Source organism: Pseudopipra pipra, chromosome W (genome assembly GCF_036250125.1).
Source record: "Pseudopipra pipra isolate bDixPip1 chromosome W, bDixPip1.hap1, whole genome shotgun sequence".
Classification (NCBI taxonomy): Eukaryota; Metazoa; Chordata; class Aves; order Passeriformes; family Pipridae; genus Pseudopipra; species Pseudopipra pipra.
Genome location: NC_087580.1, coordinates 36,106,379 through 36,122,326, shown reverse-complemented (window position 1 = coordinate 36,122,326; position 15,948 = coordinate 36,106,379). Strand labels below are relative to the sequence as shown.

Below are 15,948 nucleotides of genomic sequence, written 5' to 3'. Positions count from 1 at the left end.
CAGCAGCACCTCTGCCTTGCACTTATTCTCAGCCTCACCTCAGGGCCTGGGCTCAAGGACAGGAACCTGCAGGGAGGGGACATCATGTGCAAGCTGAGGGCTGCCTGCTTGCACTGGCCTCTGGGCTTCCTTCTCCTTCTACAACCAGCCCACAACTTATCTTGCTTTTCTAACACCACACATTTACAGACTAACCTTGGAGATAGATATGGACAGACATCTCTATCCCCCTGGGGATAGAGCCTCAAGCATGTGCTGCCATAGGAATGGGAATCACAGAATCACAGAATCAGCCACATTGGAAAAGACCTCCGAGATCATCAAGTCCAACCCTGGATCCAACCCTGCCGTGCTTCCCAGACCATGGCACTGAGGCCACATCCACTCTCACCTTCAACACCTCCAGGGACGCTGACTCCACCCCCTCCCTGCCCAGACCATTCCAAGGCCTGATTGCTCTCTTGGGAAAAAATTGCTTCCTCATATCCAACCTAAACCTCCCCGGGCGCAGCTCAAGACCCAGCCCTCTTGTCCTACTGCTGCTTCCTGGCACAACAGCCCCACCCCCACCTGGCTCCAACCTCCTGGCAGGGACTTGCAGACAGTCAGGAGGTCTCCCCTGAGCCTCCTCTTCTCCAGCCTCAACACCCCCAGCTCCCTCAGCCTCTCCTCACACCACTTGTGCTCCACTCCCTTCCCCAGCCTCGCTGCTCTTCTCTGCACCTGCTCCAGCCCCTCCAGGGCCTTCCTCAACTCAGGGGCCCAGAGCTGGACACAGCACTCCAGGGGTGGCCTCACCAGCGCTCAGTCCAGCCCAACAATCACTTCCCTGCTCCTGCTGACATACTCTTCCTCAGACAGGTCTTCCTGCAGAGCCCTCCTGCCATCCAGCACATCAACACACCCCCAACTTGGTGTCACCTGCACATTTGCTGATGAAATGCCTGGTTCTGCAGGAGCTGGAAACACTCAAGGGGCAGCAGGACCAAGTCAGGGGCCTGGGGGGCTTTGCGTTCTGGGAGGGACCTGGTGGAGCTGGGGACGGGCTTTGTGGATTGGGGGTACAAACCAATACAGACCAGGACAGACCAGTACCTCCTCACTGCTCCCCACATCTCTCCTGGAGCTGTGCCACGTTGTCCTGGGACACCTGAGCCCCCCCCAGTGCCCTCCCAGTACAGCCCAGTGCCCCCAGTACAGCCCACTGTGTTCCTGTCCCAGGGTGCCAGGTGATCCCTTTTTTTTTGGGGGGGGGGGGGGGTGGAAAGGATTTGAGGGGGGGCTGAAGGAGAAATGGGGCAATCTGGGGGATGGCTGGATGGGGATTTGGGCTGTTTTGAGGATCTTTGGGTGCATTTAGGGGAGGTAAAATGGGTTTGGAGGGCATTGGGGCATCAAAGGGATCTATGGGAGGAGGGGATTTAAGGAAAAATGGAGGTTGGGGACATTTAGGGGGGGTTAAAGGGGCTTGGGTGGGGAGGGGCAGCTCCACGAGCAGGTGATTCCTGAGACCCCTCTTATGTCCCCAAGACCCTCTTGGTGTCCCCAGTTCCCCCCTTAACACCCCGAGACCCCCCTGGTGTCTCCAATGTCCCCAGGGCCTCCCCATAGCCCCAATTCTCCCCTTGACATCCCTAATTCCACTGTCCACAAACCCCTCCCCACTGTCCCCATTGTCCCCAAACCCATCCCTGATGGCCACAACCCTCCATCTCACCCCAGGAGCCCCCCTGGACCCTTTGACCACAAAAGCACACTGCCTCCCACACTCACAGAAAGGCCAAGGGCATCTGGGGACACGTTGGGGACAGTTGGGGGGCTTTGAGGGGCACTGAGTGATTACTGGGGGATACTGGGACACACTGGGGGGAACCAGGGGGCACTGGGAGGGACTGGGGAGTTACTGGGGGATTACCAGGACACAGCGGGGGACACTGGGAGGTTACTGGGCCATACTGGGGGTTACTGGGTGCTCACTGCAGGATCACTGGGCCATACTGGGGGGCAGTGGGAGGTCACTGGGATACACTGGGTGGTCACTGAGGGGGTTACTGGGCCGTACTGAGGGTCACTGGGAGGTCACTGGGCTATACTGGGGGCACTGGGATCCCCTTAGTTGGTTCTGCTCCCCCTGGACTTTTGGGGGCACCCCCAGGACCCCTCCCCTGGGGGCTGCTAGATCCCTTGAACCCCACTGCTGGGCCTTAGGGGACCCCCGGGCCCCCCTGTCTTTGAGGTCTCTGTGTGCTGAGTTTTGGGGGTCTCTGGGGTTCGAGGGGGGAATTGGGATCCCCTTTCCCTGGGGTTGGTTCGCTGGGCTGGCAGAGGCACTGTGGTGGGATGGGAAATGGCATCATAGGAGTTTTAGTTGGCCGTGGCCAGACAGGACTGACACGGTGACCCCCCAAAATCCAGGCAAAACCCCTGAAACCCCCTCACAAATCCACCTCTGGACCCATCAAAACCTCCTCAAAAACACCCCAAATCCCCTCAGAGCACTCATCTCCCCCCCAGGACACCTTAAGCCCTCTCAGTGACCTGCAAAACCCACCTGGGACCCCCAAGGCCCTTTCAAGGACCCCAAAAACCCCCTCAGGGACCCTCAAAACCGTCTGGGACTCCCTAAATCCCCCTAGAAACCTCCAAAACTCCTTCAAAGACCCTACCCCCAAAGCCCCCCAGGACCTCCCAATTCCCTTGGAGACTCCAAAACTCCCTCAGGGATTCCCAAACCCCTTCAGGGACCTTCAACCTCCCTCCTAAGTCTCCTCAGGACACCAAACCCCTTCAGAGACCCCCCAAAACCTCCTCAGGGACCCCTAAAAGCCCCTAAGGGACCACAAAACCACACAACAGCAGAAGAGCTTTCTGTAAAGGAAGGGAGCAAAGAATCTGAGAAGGAGGAGACCAAGGAAAAACTGAAGCAAAGCAATAAAATCATCCTGGCCCCTGTAGTTTTTCCTTGACCTTTTTCTCACTTTTCCTTTTCTTAGGGTTCTTTTTTTGGTTGGGTGGGTTTGAATTTTTTTCTCCGAGGGACTTTTTCAGGAATCGAATCACCCTTCCGGGTTCTTGGGAGGCCTCCGGGCCCCGCGGCCCCCGAGAGGGTCCTCCGAACCTCCGAACCCCCCGCGCTAAACCCTGCCGAGCCCTGCAGCCTTTCCCCCCACAGCCGCGCTCCCCGCAGCCCCCGAGGGGATCCCCAGACCCCGCTCTCCCGCACCCCCCGCCTGCACTCAGAGCTCACCGACCGACCCGCCGCCATCACCGATTCCCGGCAGCCAACGCGGCAGGGGCGGGGGCGGGGCTGCGGGGGCGTGGCCGCGCGCTGATTGGCTGCGGCGGCGTTCTCTGAACGCGGTGCGCGCGCAGCCGGGACTCGGTGATGGCGGCGGGGCCTGCGGTTCGCTCTGAGTGCTGTGAGTCCCCCCGGGGGGGCTCGGGAGGGTTTAGCGGGGGGGTTCGGGGATAACCGAGGAGGTTTTGAGGGGTCCCTGAGGGAGTTCGGTGTCCTGAGGGGACTCAGGGGATGGTTGAAGGTTCCTGAAGGGGTTTGGGGGTCTCTGAGGGGGTTTTGGTTTCTGAGGAGATTTGGGGGGTGCCAGGTGGGGTTTGGGGGTCTCTGAGGGGGTTTGGGGGTCCTGGCGGGACCTTTTAGGCAGTTTTGGGGTCTCTAGGGGGTTTACGGGGTGTTAGATGGTTTTGAGGGTCTCTGAGGGGGATTGGGGGGTCCCTAAAGGGGACTCGGGGGGTCCCGGGTGGGTTTTGCGGGTCACTGAGAGGGTTTAGAGGGTGCTGGGGAGGGATGAGGTCTCTGAGGGCATTTGAGGGGACCTTGAGAAGGTTTTGATGTGTCGAGGGGGGGCTTTCAGGGGTTTTGAGGGCATTTTGGGGGGTCCCCTAAAGCCCAGCAGTGGGTCCAGGGGGTCCCCCAGCCCCAAAGAGGAGGGGTCCTAGGGATGGCCCCCAAAATCCGGGGGAGGGGAAATGTACCATATCCGGGTAAGGGAATCCTTAGACCCCAGTATATCCCAGTGACTTTCCAGTGACCCCTTCAGTGACCAGCCAGTGTGTCCCAGTGACCTCCCACTGCCCCCCAGGATGGCCCAGTGATCCTCCAGTGAGCACCCAGTAACCCCCAGTATGGCCCAGTAACCTGCCAGTGTCTCCCCGTGTGTCCTGGTAATCCCCCAGTAACTCCCCAGTCCCTCCCAGTGTCCCTCAGTTCCCCCCAGTGTGTCCCAGTATCCCCCAGTAATCGCCCAGTGCCCTGCAAAGCCCCCCAACTCTCCCCAATGTTTCCCCAGATGCCCTTGGCCTTTCTGTGAGTGTGTGGGGGGGTGTTTTTGTGGTCAGAGGGTCCAGGGGGGGCTCCTGGGGTGAGATGGAGGGTTGGGGACATCAGGGATGGGCCTTGGGGACAATGGGGAGGGGTTTGTGGACAGTGGAATTGGGGGTGCTAAGGGGGGAATTAGGGCTATGGGAAGTCCCTGGGGACATTGGAGACACCAGGGGGGCCTCGGGGTGTCAAGGGAGGAACTGGGGACACCAAGAGGGTCTTGGGGACACCAGGGGGGGTCTCAAGACTCACCTGCTCTTGGTGCAACCCCTCCTCTGCCTGCCCAGACCTCATTAACCTCCTCTAAATGTCCCCTAACCCCCATTTTCCCTTTAATCCCCTCCCCCCATAGGTACCTCTGACCCCCCAATGTTCCCAAGACCTCTTTTAACTTCCCTAAAGGCACTCAGAACCCCCAAAGCCCCATCCAAACTCCTCAGATCCCCCCAAATCTCCCACAACCCCCCCTCAAATCCATTCCAACCTCCCCAAAGAGGGATCACCCGGCACCCTGGGACAGGAACACAGTGGGCTGTACTGGGGGCACTGGGCTGTACAGGGAGGGCACTGGGGGGGGGCTCAGGTGTCTCACAACAACGTGGCCCTGCTCCAGGAGAGCTCTGGGGAGCAGTGAGGAGGTGCTGGTCTGTGCTGGTCTGTGCTGGTCTGTGCTGGTCTGTGCTGGTCTGTGCTGGTCTGTACTGATCTGTACTGGTTTGTACCCCCAATCCCCAAATCCCCTCCCCAGCTCCCCCAGGACCCTCCCGGACCCCAAAGCCCCCCAGGCCCCCCCAGGTCCCTGACTTGGTCCTGCTGCCCCTTGAGCATCTGCAGTTCCTGCAGAACCAGGCCTTTCTTTGCTCCCCACAGGGTCTTTCCCACACCCAGAATGGAATCTGGAGGCAGCAGGATGTGCACAGGGCTCCCATTTCCTACAGTGCAAAGGGGCTGCAGGGAATGATTCCCCTGCTCTTGCAAATCTGCCAAAACCTGCAGGGCACAGAAGGGAGAGCTTCAGGAATTTGCTGGCCTTGGGAGTGGAGCTCACAGGGTATTGAGAGGAACATATCCCTCAAATACAATCTCTCTGCATACACAATATCTGTCTGGACAGGCAGATAAAGCAATAATCAGATATATTCTGTATCATATATATGGCACATATTCTATAGAATCCATCCTTAGGTGTTGTATGATATATCTATAAGATATTACAAACAATAAGCAGTAATAGAACAAGTGTCCTCCTTAGGGACACACACTTCAGAAGGGAACTTGCACTTGACCCCCTCCCATCTTCAGCTTTGAGCCACCCGGTGCCACAGAGGGGGACAGAGCTCCTGTGGAACATTCTATTCCACTGACACAGAGCAAGGAATAAACCCAAACTATTGCCTGGGTTTGTTCCCTGGGGTCTCTGCAGCAGCAAGCACAGCCCCACACTGACTGCTCTGGGCTGTGCAGGCATTTGTGGTTCTGCCTGTCTCACACACACACAAAAGTCTGGTGTAGTGCTGCCCTCAGGAAAACCCCGCAACCTTCAATTCATGCCCCATCATGTAGTCATGAAAGAAGTTGTCAGTGAATTTGCCAGAAAGCATGAAAAATAGAAGTGCACACAGTTATACACAAATACAGGTAATTACTGTTCTGACCACACATTCCAGATTAATTTGGTGCAGTGATAATAAAAATCATAAACCCACGTAATGTTGTGCAAGAGAACACAGATTGACCAAGTGAAGCCAGACATTAATAGAGATAAATTCAAGAAGATCAGCAGTGCAGTGTTTTACTCCTGCTAACACTTGTGGACAGTCTGACTCTGACTTCATGTACAGGATGGACGTACCTGTGCCCCTGGGGCTGCCAGTGCCATGGTGGGCAGCAGGAACCACAGAGGATGGTGCCAGTGAGGCAAAGAGCCACAGCCACAGATTGGCTTCTGTGTCTGGGCCAGCAGAATGGATTCTGTCATTCCATTTGCACGGCCCATTGCAGCTCAACAATTTCAGTGTCTGACTGCGCAGGATTCTCTCACACTAAACTTCACACTCGTAGGCAAAAAGTTGCTTTTAATCCTTGCAAATATGGAAACTGCACACCCAGAATATTGGCACAACAGAGGAATCCAGTTGTCAGAAATGATGGCAGAGGAGGCGTGGAAGGAGGAAGCATTTGCACACCAAAGCACAGGGGTAATGATGAAGGCCTGAAGTCCAGTGATTTCATATTTATTCTCTACACTGAAACTAGGAAGAAAAAAATTGAGTTTTAAGTGAGACTACATTAATTCAGCTTTTGATTAATATATAGCAACTCAATCAAATCAAGTGCTCATGAAATGTCCTCACTCTCCTAATCCTCCCACTTAAACATTTTTTTTTTTTTGGCTGAATCTTCATATTTTGGAGTATGTTTTGGCTGAATCTTAACTTTTTGCAGTTTGGGGAGGGGTTCATCTCACTATTTCTGAGGGGCTTTTTGCCTGAATGTTGGTGGTTTGGGTTTTTCTGGGCTGAATCTTGGTGTTTTGGAGGGTTTTATGGTCACAGGATGCCCGGTGAGTTCTAGAGATGGACTTGGGCAGGAGGAACCCCCAAGCCAACGCGCTCAGCCCTTGTTTTCCCCCCATCAGGATTTGTCCTTCCCAAAGCTTGGGCGGATGGAGGAGGAGGCTGCGAGGAAGAGGAAGATGCCTTGGGCCCCCCAGGCAGGTGAGGAGGAAGTCAGTGTCCCTTTGGGCAGGTGTTGTGCTGGCTCTGTCAGCCGAGCATGGCCCCGGCTGCAGGACAACCCCGCTGGCGCCGCCGTCCTGCCGGGGCCGGAGTTGGGGGGATGTCCTTGGCCTTCCCTGTGGGCCGGAGGCAAATCCCCTGCCTGTCCTTCTTGCTTCCTGCCCCAGGCCCCGAGCTGAGGACGGAGAGCCCGGAGGACAAATCCCCCCGTGAGACCCTGGTGGGAGAGGCCGTTTTGAAGGGCTCCATGGTGCAGGAAGGCAGCGGGGAGGAAAAGGGCCGGAGATCCCCCCGCAGGAGGGGCTCCAAAGCCATCCCAGGGTGCTCTGAGGAGGAAAGAGCCAGCCTGTGCCAGGAAGGCGGCCGGAGCTTGAGGGGGAGCTCTGAGCTGGTGGTCCCTGAGCAGCCTCCCAGCAGGCAGAAGCCCTTCAGGTGCTTGGAATGTGGGAAGACCTTCAGGAAGAGCTTCAACCTTCTCACCCACCAGCACATCCACACCGGGGAACGTCCCTACATGTGTGGGGAATGTGGGAAGAGCTTCAGGCAGAGGTCCAACCTCCACACCCACCAGGGCATCCACAGTGGGGAACGGCCCTACACATGTAGGGAATGTGGGAAGAGCTTCAACCAGAGCTCCAACCTCCGCACCCACCAGGGCATCCACACTGGAGAACGGCCCTACCCGTGTATGGAATGTGGGAAGAGCTTCAGGGACAGCTCCCACCTGATCGAACACCAGCACATCCACACCAGAGAACGGCACTACACCTGTAGGGAATGTGGGAAGAGCTTCAGCCAGAGATCCACCCTCCTCCAACACCGTGGTGTGCACACTGGGGAACGGCCCTACACGTGTTGGGAATGTGGGAAGAGCTTCAGTTACAGCTCCACCCTCCACATCCACCGACTCATCCACACTGGGGAACGACCTTACAAGTGCTTGGAATGTGGGAAGAGGTTCAGGACCAGCTCAGATCTCCTCAGGCATGAGCAGACACACACGGATGAGAGGCCCTTCCGCTGCACCGACTGTGGGAAGGACTTCAACCGGAACTCCCACCTTGTCACCCACCGGCGCATCCACACAGGGGAGAGGCCCTACAAGTGTGGGGAGTGTGGGAAGAGCTTCACCGAGAGCTCCAAGTTGACCAGACACCAATGGACCCACCGGTAAGGGAAGCTCTACCAGTGCCCCGACTGCGGGAAGAGCTTCGGCCGCTGCTCCAACTCCGTCAGCTATTGGAGGACCTTTATTGGATGATCCACAGGGACCCACGTTGAGGACAGACCTGGTTCCAGGTCATCCATGCTGGGCACTGTATTGGGTCTGGATGGCCATGTTTTGGTAGCAGGGGAGCTCCAGGGGTGGGTTCTGTGAGCAGCTGCCAGAAGCTTCCTCCATGTCCAGCCCCTCTCCCGACCCCCCTGACAGTGAGGGTGACCCAGGGTCTTGTTAATCCAGCCCTTGGGCAGATTAGAGTGAAAGGACAGTGAATAATCAGTGTTTATAGATATATATATGTAGTGTTTATTTTAGAACAGTTGGGTTGCCATGTAAAGCAGGTTTGGAGCCATTTTGGTTCCTGTATATAGTGATATGAAAGCGTAAAAATAACACCTAAGAAAATGTAGAATGGAAAAGAAAGTATCAGAGTAGAAAGATGCAGAGGCCACTCCCCCCTGAGGATAGTTTATCTATCTATCTATCTATCTATCTATCTATAGGGTTTAGTTTAGGAAAATTTTATTTCCGTGTAAAGTAGATTTGGGACAGTTTTGGCTCCTGTTTATAGTGATATAAAACCATAAAAATAACACTTCCCCTCTCTGGCTCCAAACCCAGCCTGTCCCCTCCAGGGGTGGGTGTTCCCCCCTCTGCCCCAGGCGGTTCTTTGCAGCAAAGCCCCCACTGCTTCTGCAACTGGAGAGTGTTGGAGCCATGGACCATTAACATTCCAGTCTCTCCCAGCTCTGCATCCCAAAAGTCAAGAGGGATCAATCTGTCACCTCAAAGTGGATCAACCCCACTGAAAAAAGCTCGATCTCACCCCAAAATTCCTGTTTCTTATTTTCCCGATGTAATTCTGGGGCTGCCGGTGCCACCCCTCAGCTTTCCACAGGCTGAGGCTTGGCCTTGCACTTTTGTCTTTGCTGGATTTCTTCATCAAATATTTCTCTCTCCCTGAAAACAAAAATATGGAAGGTTTTCAATAATCTGGACATCTTTAGACCATCTGGACAATTTACAGGTTGCAGTGTTGGAACGAAACATTTTCCACATTTAATCATTTGTTCCCATCCCTCCCAGGAGGGAGGACACTGAACTCTTCCACAGAAACAGAAAACTAGTAACAAAAATTCAGAGACTACTGAAAATGAAAAATACCTTTTGCTCACAGGTGGCCCTTTCATGTCCTTCTCTTCTGCCTTCCTGCAATCCACGTTATCCATGGCAGCAGTTGCCTAGATGATGGCCCAAAAAATCTTTTTAATTCATTTATAATCATTCCAGAAAACTGAATCACAACTGGGGTGTGGGAGACCAAACAGGTGTTCAGGCTGGAGAGCCAGAGGCAGCTCCCCAGAGAGAGGCCTCAGAGATAGCGATGGAATCCATCAGACGGCCTTGGGCACTCTGTGAGAGGGAGAGAAGCAGCTGCAAACTTCAGGGGAAGGCACCTGTGGTGAACACCTGCTACAGAAGTTAAAAATGAGAAGGGACTGTTCTAGTTAACCTCACTTATGAAATATGACTTAATTTCTAATTAAGAATGACAGTGTGTTGTTAGAAAAATTTGAATAGTGTGGATGAGTTAGAAAAAGTGTGTGACAGTATGTTAAATAGGTCCATGCATGCCTCCTTCCCTGTAGCTTAAAAATTCCTGTGCTAGGTGGGATAAAAAAGCTTTACTGTAAACATTGCATCCCTTTTCTGCCATTTCAGAGTGGACGAGGAGGATGGAAGAATAAAACTTCTCTTTTTAGTGACGCAGTCAGATTGTCTTTATTAACAGCCAACAAGAGTAAAAGAGTTTAAAACTGTGTCAGAAGAGATTTTAGGCTTTGGCAGTTCTCCACAATTCCTTTAGTTCCATGAGGCTCTGCCGTGTCACAATTGGCCCTTGACTCCATGAGGTTCCAAAAACTCCCAAGGTTCCTTTGGTTCCATGAGACCCTGCAGTGTCACAGTGTTCTCTTGTTTCCATGAGGTTCTACAGTGTCCCAGGATTCATTTTTTCCACGAGGCCCTGGACTTTTACTATGGAGCCCTGATTCCCTGCAGCCATGCTGTGTCCCAATGGCACCTTGGTTCCATGAGATCCTACAGTGTCCCAGGGTTCCTTCTGGAGCATGAGACCCTGCAGTGTCACAGGTGCCCCTTGATTCCATGATATTCCACAGGGTTCCTCTGATTCCATGAGGCCCCACATGTCACAATGACCCCTTGATTCCATGAGGTTCCACAGTGTCACAATGTTCCTTTTAGCTCCGTGTGGCTCTTTGACATCCCGTGACCTCACGGCTCTTTAGGAGCCCTGAGAACTTCAACAGGGGGAAATGCCAGATTCTGCCCTGGGATGGGGCAACCCCGCATGGATGGACAGACTGGGAAGGAGAGGCTGGAAAGCAGTGCCAGGAAAGGGCCCTGGGGGTGCTGGTGGGTGGCCAGTTGGCCCTGAGTCAGCAGTGCCCTGGCAGCCAGGAGGGCCAAGCCTGTCCTGGGGGCATCAGGCCCAGCATGGCCGGCCGGGCCAGGGAGGGGATTGTCCCGCTCTGCTCTGCCCTGGGGCGGCCTCACCTGCACCATTGGGGCAGTTTGGGGGGACACAATGGAAGGGAGAGATTGAGCCATTGGAGAGTGTCCAGAGGAGGGCAAGGAAGATGGGGAAGGGCCTTGGGGGGAAGGTGTGTGAGGACACTGAGGGCACTTGGTGTGTTCAGCTGGAGGAGACTGAGGGGAGACCTCAATGCAGGTCCAACTTCCTGGGGAGGGGCAGAGGAGGGGCAGGCCCTGAGCTCTGCTCTGTGGGGAGCAGGGACAGGACTGAGGGAATGGCCTGGAGTTGTGTCAGGGCAGGGTTAGGCTGGATCTTAGAAAGAGGTTGTTCCTCCAGAGGGTGGTTGGGCACTGAACAGGCCCCCCAGGGCAGTGGGCACAGCACCAAGGCTGACAGACCTCAAGAAGTGTTTGGATGATCCTCTCAGGCTCATGGTGTGATCCTTGGGGATGGTCCTGTGCAGGGCTAAGGGTTGGACTGGATAATCTTTGTTGGTCCCTTCCAACTCAGCATATTCTGTGATTCTGTGATTATCAACCCTGTGTTCAGCACAAAGCCAAAATATAGCCCTGCACTGGCCATGAGGAAGAAATTTAACTGTACTCCCCCTGAAACCAGCACACCCTTTGTGGGCTCTCACAGAAACATTCCACAGTCCATTTTCCACCTGTAACCAGTGACTCTGAGTTCCTGCTTCCCCAGCCCCCAGGGATGGTCTCCTTGTCTGCTCATTCCTCCACACTCTCTTTTCAGTGATGGACTCAGTGGGGCTTGCTGACATCCTCAGCAACTTGGAGGTTTCCTTATGAATTTTACTTCTCTAGATGCTTGTTCAGTCTTTAGATCCTCAGTTCAGGAATTCAGTGCCAAAGGGCTCATTGACACTCAAAACATCTTAAGGAGACAAAACTCTGGGAATAATTTACTTTTAAGTCTCCCATTCTTTTGTGGTTTATTAGACAGATTTCACAGCCACACTCCAAAGTCCATTTACCACCTGTAACCAGTGACTCTGAGTTCCTGCTTCCCAGCCCCCAGGGACAGTCTCCTTGTCTGCTCATGCCTCCACACTCTCTTTTCAGTGATGGCATCGTAATGAGACAAGCCCCTGGGAATAATTTACTTGTAAGTCTTCAATTCTTTTGTGGTTAATCAGACAGATCTCAGAATTGTATTCAAAGTGAATATCTTGTATTAAAGAAGCAATGAGAAAATATTTCCTTTTTTGTCTCCTGTTTACTTTTTTCCTGTCCATATTTTCCCATTGCACACAGTGAGTCACACACTGAAGTCACAAGATCACTCAATCCACAGAGGGAGGAAAAGAGAGAAAATGAATGAAATGCTCTATTGTGCAGAGCTAAATCTGCACTCATACCAATATTCTGGGCTTACAGGAACTTTATCGAACACATTCTGCAGCACCTGTTCACTGGGGAAACATCTGTGTGGATGGCCAGGCCCAAGGAGTGGTGGGCAATGGAGTTCCATCCAGGGGTGTTCCCAGGGCTCAGCACTGGGCTCAGGGCACTTCAATCTCTTTCTCAATGATCTGCACAAGGGCATCAAGTGCAGCCTCAGGCAGTTCCCAGGGGACACCCAGCTGAGGGGGAGTGTTGATGTGCTGGAGGGCAGGAAGGCTCTGCAGAGGGATCTGGACAGGCTGGATCCATGGGCCCAGGCCACTTGGAGGAGGTTCGACCAGGCCAAGTGCCAGGTGCTCTACCTGAGACACTTTCATCTGGTCAGTCCCATCCACCTGTCCATTGTTGATGTCACTCAGGAGCCCAACTCTTGGCTACCTGTGCATCTCCAGGATGGACTTTCACAGCCAACCTCTCTGCCCGGGTGGCAGGAGGGCCTACCCTGATAAGGCCTAAAATCCCATCAGACAATGCCAACAGTGCCAGCTCTCATGCAAGCTGTCTGTGAGATCTGGGAATGGTTTTGGTGTTGGATGATGCTCAAACCAGCCTGGTTCACCCAACTCCAAACACACATCCTGCTTTTGGAAGTTGGATGGGACAGAGAAGCTGTTCACTGGCCTGTCCATTTGTGAGGAGCAGTCAGTCACTTCGTATGAAAAAAGTCCAGTCCCTTTTCATCCAGGTTCTTCTAACACAGCCCTTCTTGGGGTAGATGTGTGGAGATTCCTGCCTTGGGTGGGGACGCCCTCCAAGGACACTCTTCAAGGTTGAGCAAAAGAAATCTCACGACCGTTGGTGTGGGTGAGTTACATCAGATCTCCACATAATAATTATTTCCTTTGGCTAGTTTTAATATAATTGTTCAATAATTTCTTCAATATAGTGCACTATCCTATCTTATACTGTACACCTAGCAGTTTTAGCTTTATACAGTGTAGTAAATAATTCTGATTAAGATCTTTTGTCTGCTCATTTGTAAGAATAAATGATTCATTTTATATAAATATTGCCATTTGGCCAATCATTAAACCAGTGGGACAAAAGTGGTTCAATCACACTTCTGTAATTCCTTAAATGTAATTTGTTGACAAAATCTGAGGCAAAGATTGCATCCCTTATTCCTTGAGGCTCTGCAGTGTGACAATGGCTCCTTGATTCCATGAGGTTGCACTTTTTCCCAGCATTCTTGGGCTCCATAAGGCCCTGAAGTGTGACAATGGCCCACTGATTCCATCATTTTCCCCAGTGTCACAATGGACCCTTGATTCCAGGAGGTTCCACAGTGTCACAATGGTCCCTTTGACTCCAGAAGCCCTTGCAGAATCAGAATGGCCCCTGGATTCTGTGAGGTTCCACAGTGTCACAATGGACCCTTGATTCCATGAGATTCCACAGTGTCCCGTTGGTTCCCTTTGGTTCCAAAGGTTCTGGGATGTCACACTGGCCCCTTGATTCCCTGACGTTCCACAAAGTCCCGGGGTCCTTTTGATTCCAGGAGGTTCCGCAGTGTCCCATGTTCCCTTTGGTTCCAGGAGGCCCCAGTGTATTCCAACGGCCCCTGGATTCCAGGAGATTCCACAGTGTCCTGGGGCTCCCTTGTCTCCCTGACTTTTGGCAATGTCCCGGGGTCCCTTTGTTCCCAGGAGGTTCCTTTGTTTCCATCAGGCCCTGCCATGTCCCAGACTTCCTTTGGTTCCATGAGGTGCTGCAGGGTCACAATGTCCCCTTTATTCCATGAGGTTCCGCCATGTCCCAGGGTTCCTTTGATTCCATGGGATTCCACAGGGCCAAAACTCCCTGCTTCTTATCCTTCCAACATTTGTGGGCCCATTCTATCCCTGCCTGGGATGGAGCCCCATTGTGTTTCTGCAGGAATGGATCCATGGCCATCCTGCCACTGCACCAATTTAATGCTGCACAAACGTCACTGCAGGCCCGACCCTGGATGCAGGAACAGTCTGGGAACTACAGGCCTGCTCCCATTCAGCAGAGCCAGTCGGGGTCCCAAAGAGCACAAGTGATTGACTGCAACCCCTGCAGTTCTCTGGCATTGCTGGGGACAAATGCAGGAACTGCCAGGAGCTCTGCAGAGCCCTGACAGTGCCACTGCAATCCCAAGCTGCATTGCCCGGGTCAACCCTCAGCACAGCCAAGGCCACAACCCTTCCTGAAAGGTGTCCCTTCTGGGCAGGGCCAGGGGGACAAACCCCTCCATCTGTCCCTGCACATGTTGTGTCCAATTCTCATCCCCCACTTAGGGACAAAGTCAGGCTACATTGGGTGTTTAGCTTGGCATTTTCTTCACTCTTTTGTGCTTCCAACACACACACCCCCCAGTGTGGGCAGAGTCTGGCCCCCCAAAGGACACCAGACCTGACTATTTGTGGCTCCTGCTGCAGTGGCTGGAACTTGGGCCACAATCTGTGCCAGGAGCAGAGAGGTCCCTCCCCATAGAAACTTCTTGGCAATGGAGTTCTTAAGAAAACGGGACAGGCTGTGGGGATCACTTGCAGGGCACAGCCAAGGACATGTCTTGAGCGTCCTCTTGTTTACCATGACCAGCTTTTTCAGCCTCTATCTCTCTGTTTTCTCATGCTTGTTCCTCCAGAAACCACTGGGATACTACCCTTGCTTTGGTTCTTTCCTAGACATCCCAGGACAAGTCTTGCCCAGTCCCCACATACCACTTCTGGCTGCCCATCATTAGTCTCAGAGCCCAAGGCCGAATCCCCCCTCCTCAGCTGCAAGGTCACCCTCAGAGGTTCTGCCATTGACCCACTTGCTCAAAGTTTCATACAGATACCTTGGAACTTCCTTGGAATTAATTTGTTACCTTTTGGGCTTAGAATGGTTTCTCCAAGACTTGGCAATTCATGTCCTAGAAATGGAAATTCTTTGGAGAAGGAGTTTGGGACTCAAAGAATCACAGAATGGTTTGGGTTGGAAGGGAGCTAAAAGGTCATCTGGTCCAAGTCCCTGGACGGGGGCAGTGACATCTTTTACTCATTGAGGTTACTCACACACCGTGACCTTGGACAAATGCAGGGATGGGACATCTACTTCTCTGAAAACCTCTTCCAGTTCTTGCTGCCCTTATTGTTAAATCTTTCCTCCTGTTATCCAGTATAAAACTCTTCTCTTTCAGTTCAAAGCCACTGCCCCATGTTCTGCCACTACAGGCCTAGGTAAAAAGTATCACTGAGATTTCCTTAGACTAGGAGCATGACATTTTCATCTGCAAAAACATCTGTGAGTGCCCAGAGATCTCCCAAGATGGGCTTTAAAGGTCTCAAGCACATGAGCACTAGACAGGGGCTAAGGAGCTGTGGCCTCAATGGTGTGGAGACTGAGGACAGTACAGGACAGCCCTCAGAGGGCTTGAAGGGAGGATTTAGAGATGGTGGATCCTTTTGTCAGAGCAGAAAAGAGCATGAGACAGAAAGAATTAATGCCAAGTGCAGCTGGGGAGGTCCTGAGTGGACATGAGGAAAAAGGAATTTCACTCCATGGAAAACACTGTGCTGGAACACGTCACCCAGGAGGAGTCTGGATGAGCCCCAGGCTTTGTGTGTGCAGGAAGAGCCAGGGAGGACGCAGAGATGTCAGTGCAGGAAGGTGCCAGCCAGGTGGGGCAGCCGGGGGGATGACGACAGCCTGCAGGGAAA

The 15,948-nt window shown here is 53.3% G+C and overlaps 1 protein-coding gene and 1 pseudogene across 1 annotated transcript; one reads left to right on the top strand and one right to left on the bottom strand.

Annotated features, from left to right (window-relative positions):
- Positions 1 to 15,948, bottom strand: part of LOC135405244 (zinc finger protein 208-like) — a 328,696-nt pseudogene that overhangs the window by 104,888 nt on the left and 207,860 nt on the right.
- Positions 6,430 to 8,251, top strand: LOC135404644 (gastrula zinc finger protein XlCGF49.1-like). Its single transcript, XM_064639377.1, has 3 exons — positions 6,430 to 6,537; positions 7,565 to 8,099; positions 8,166 to 8,251. The coding sequence occupies exons 1-3, from the start codon at positions 6,430 to 6,432 to the stop codon at positions 8,249 to 8,251; spliced, it is 729 nt and encodes a 242-aa protein (XP_064495447.1).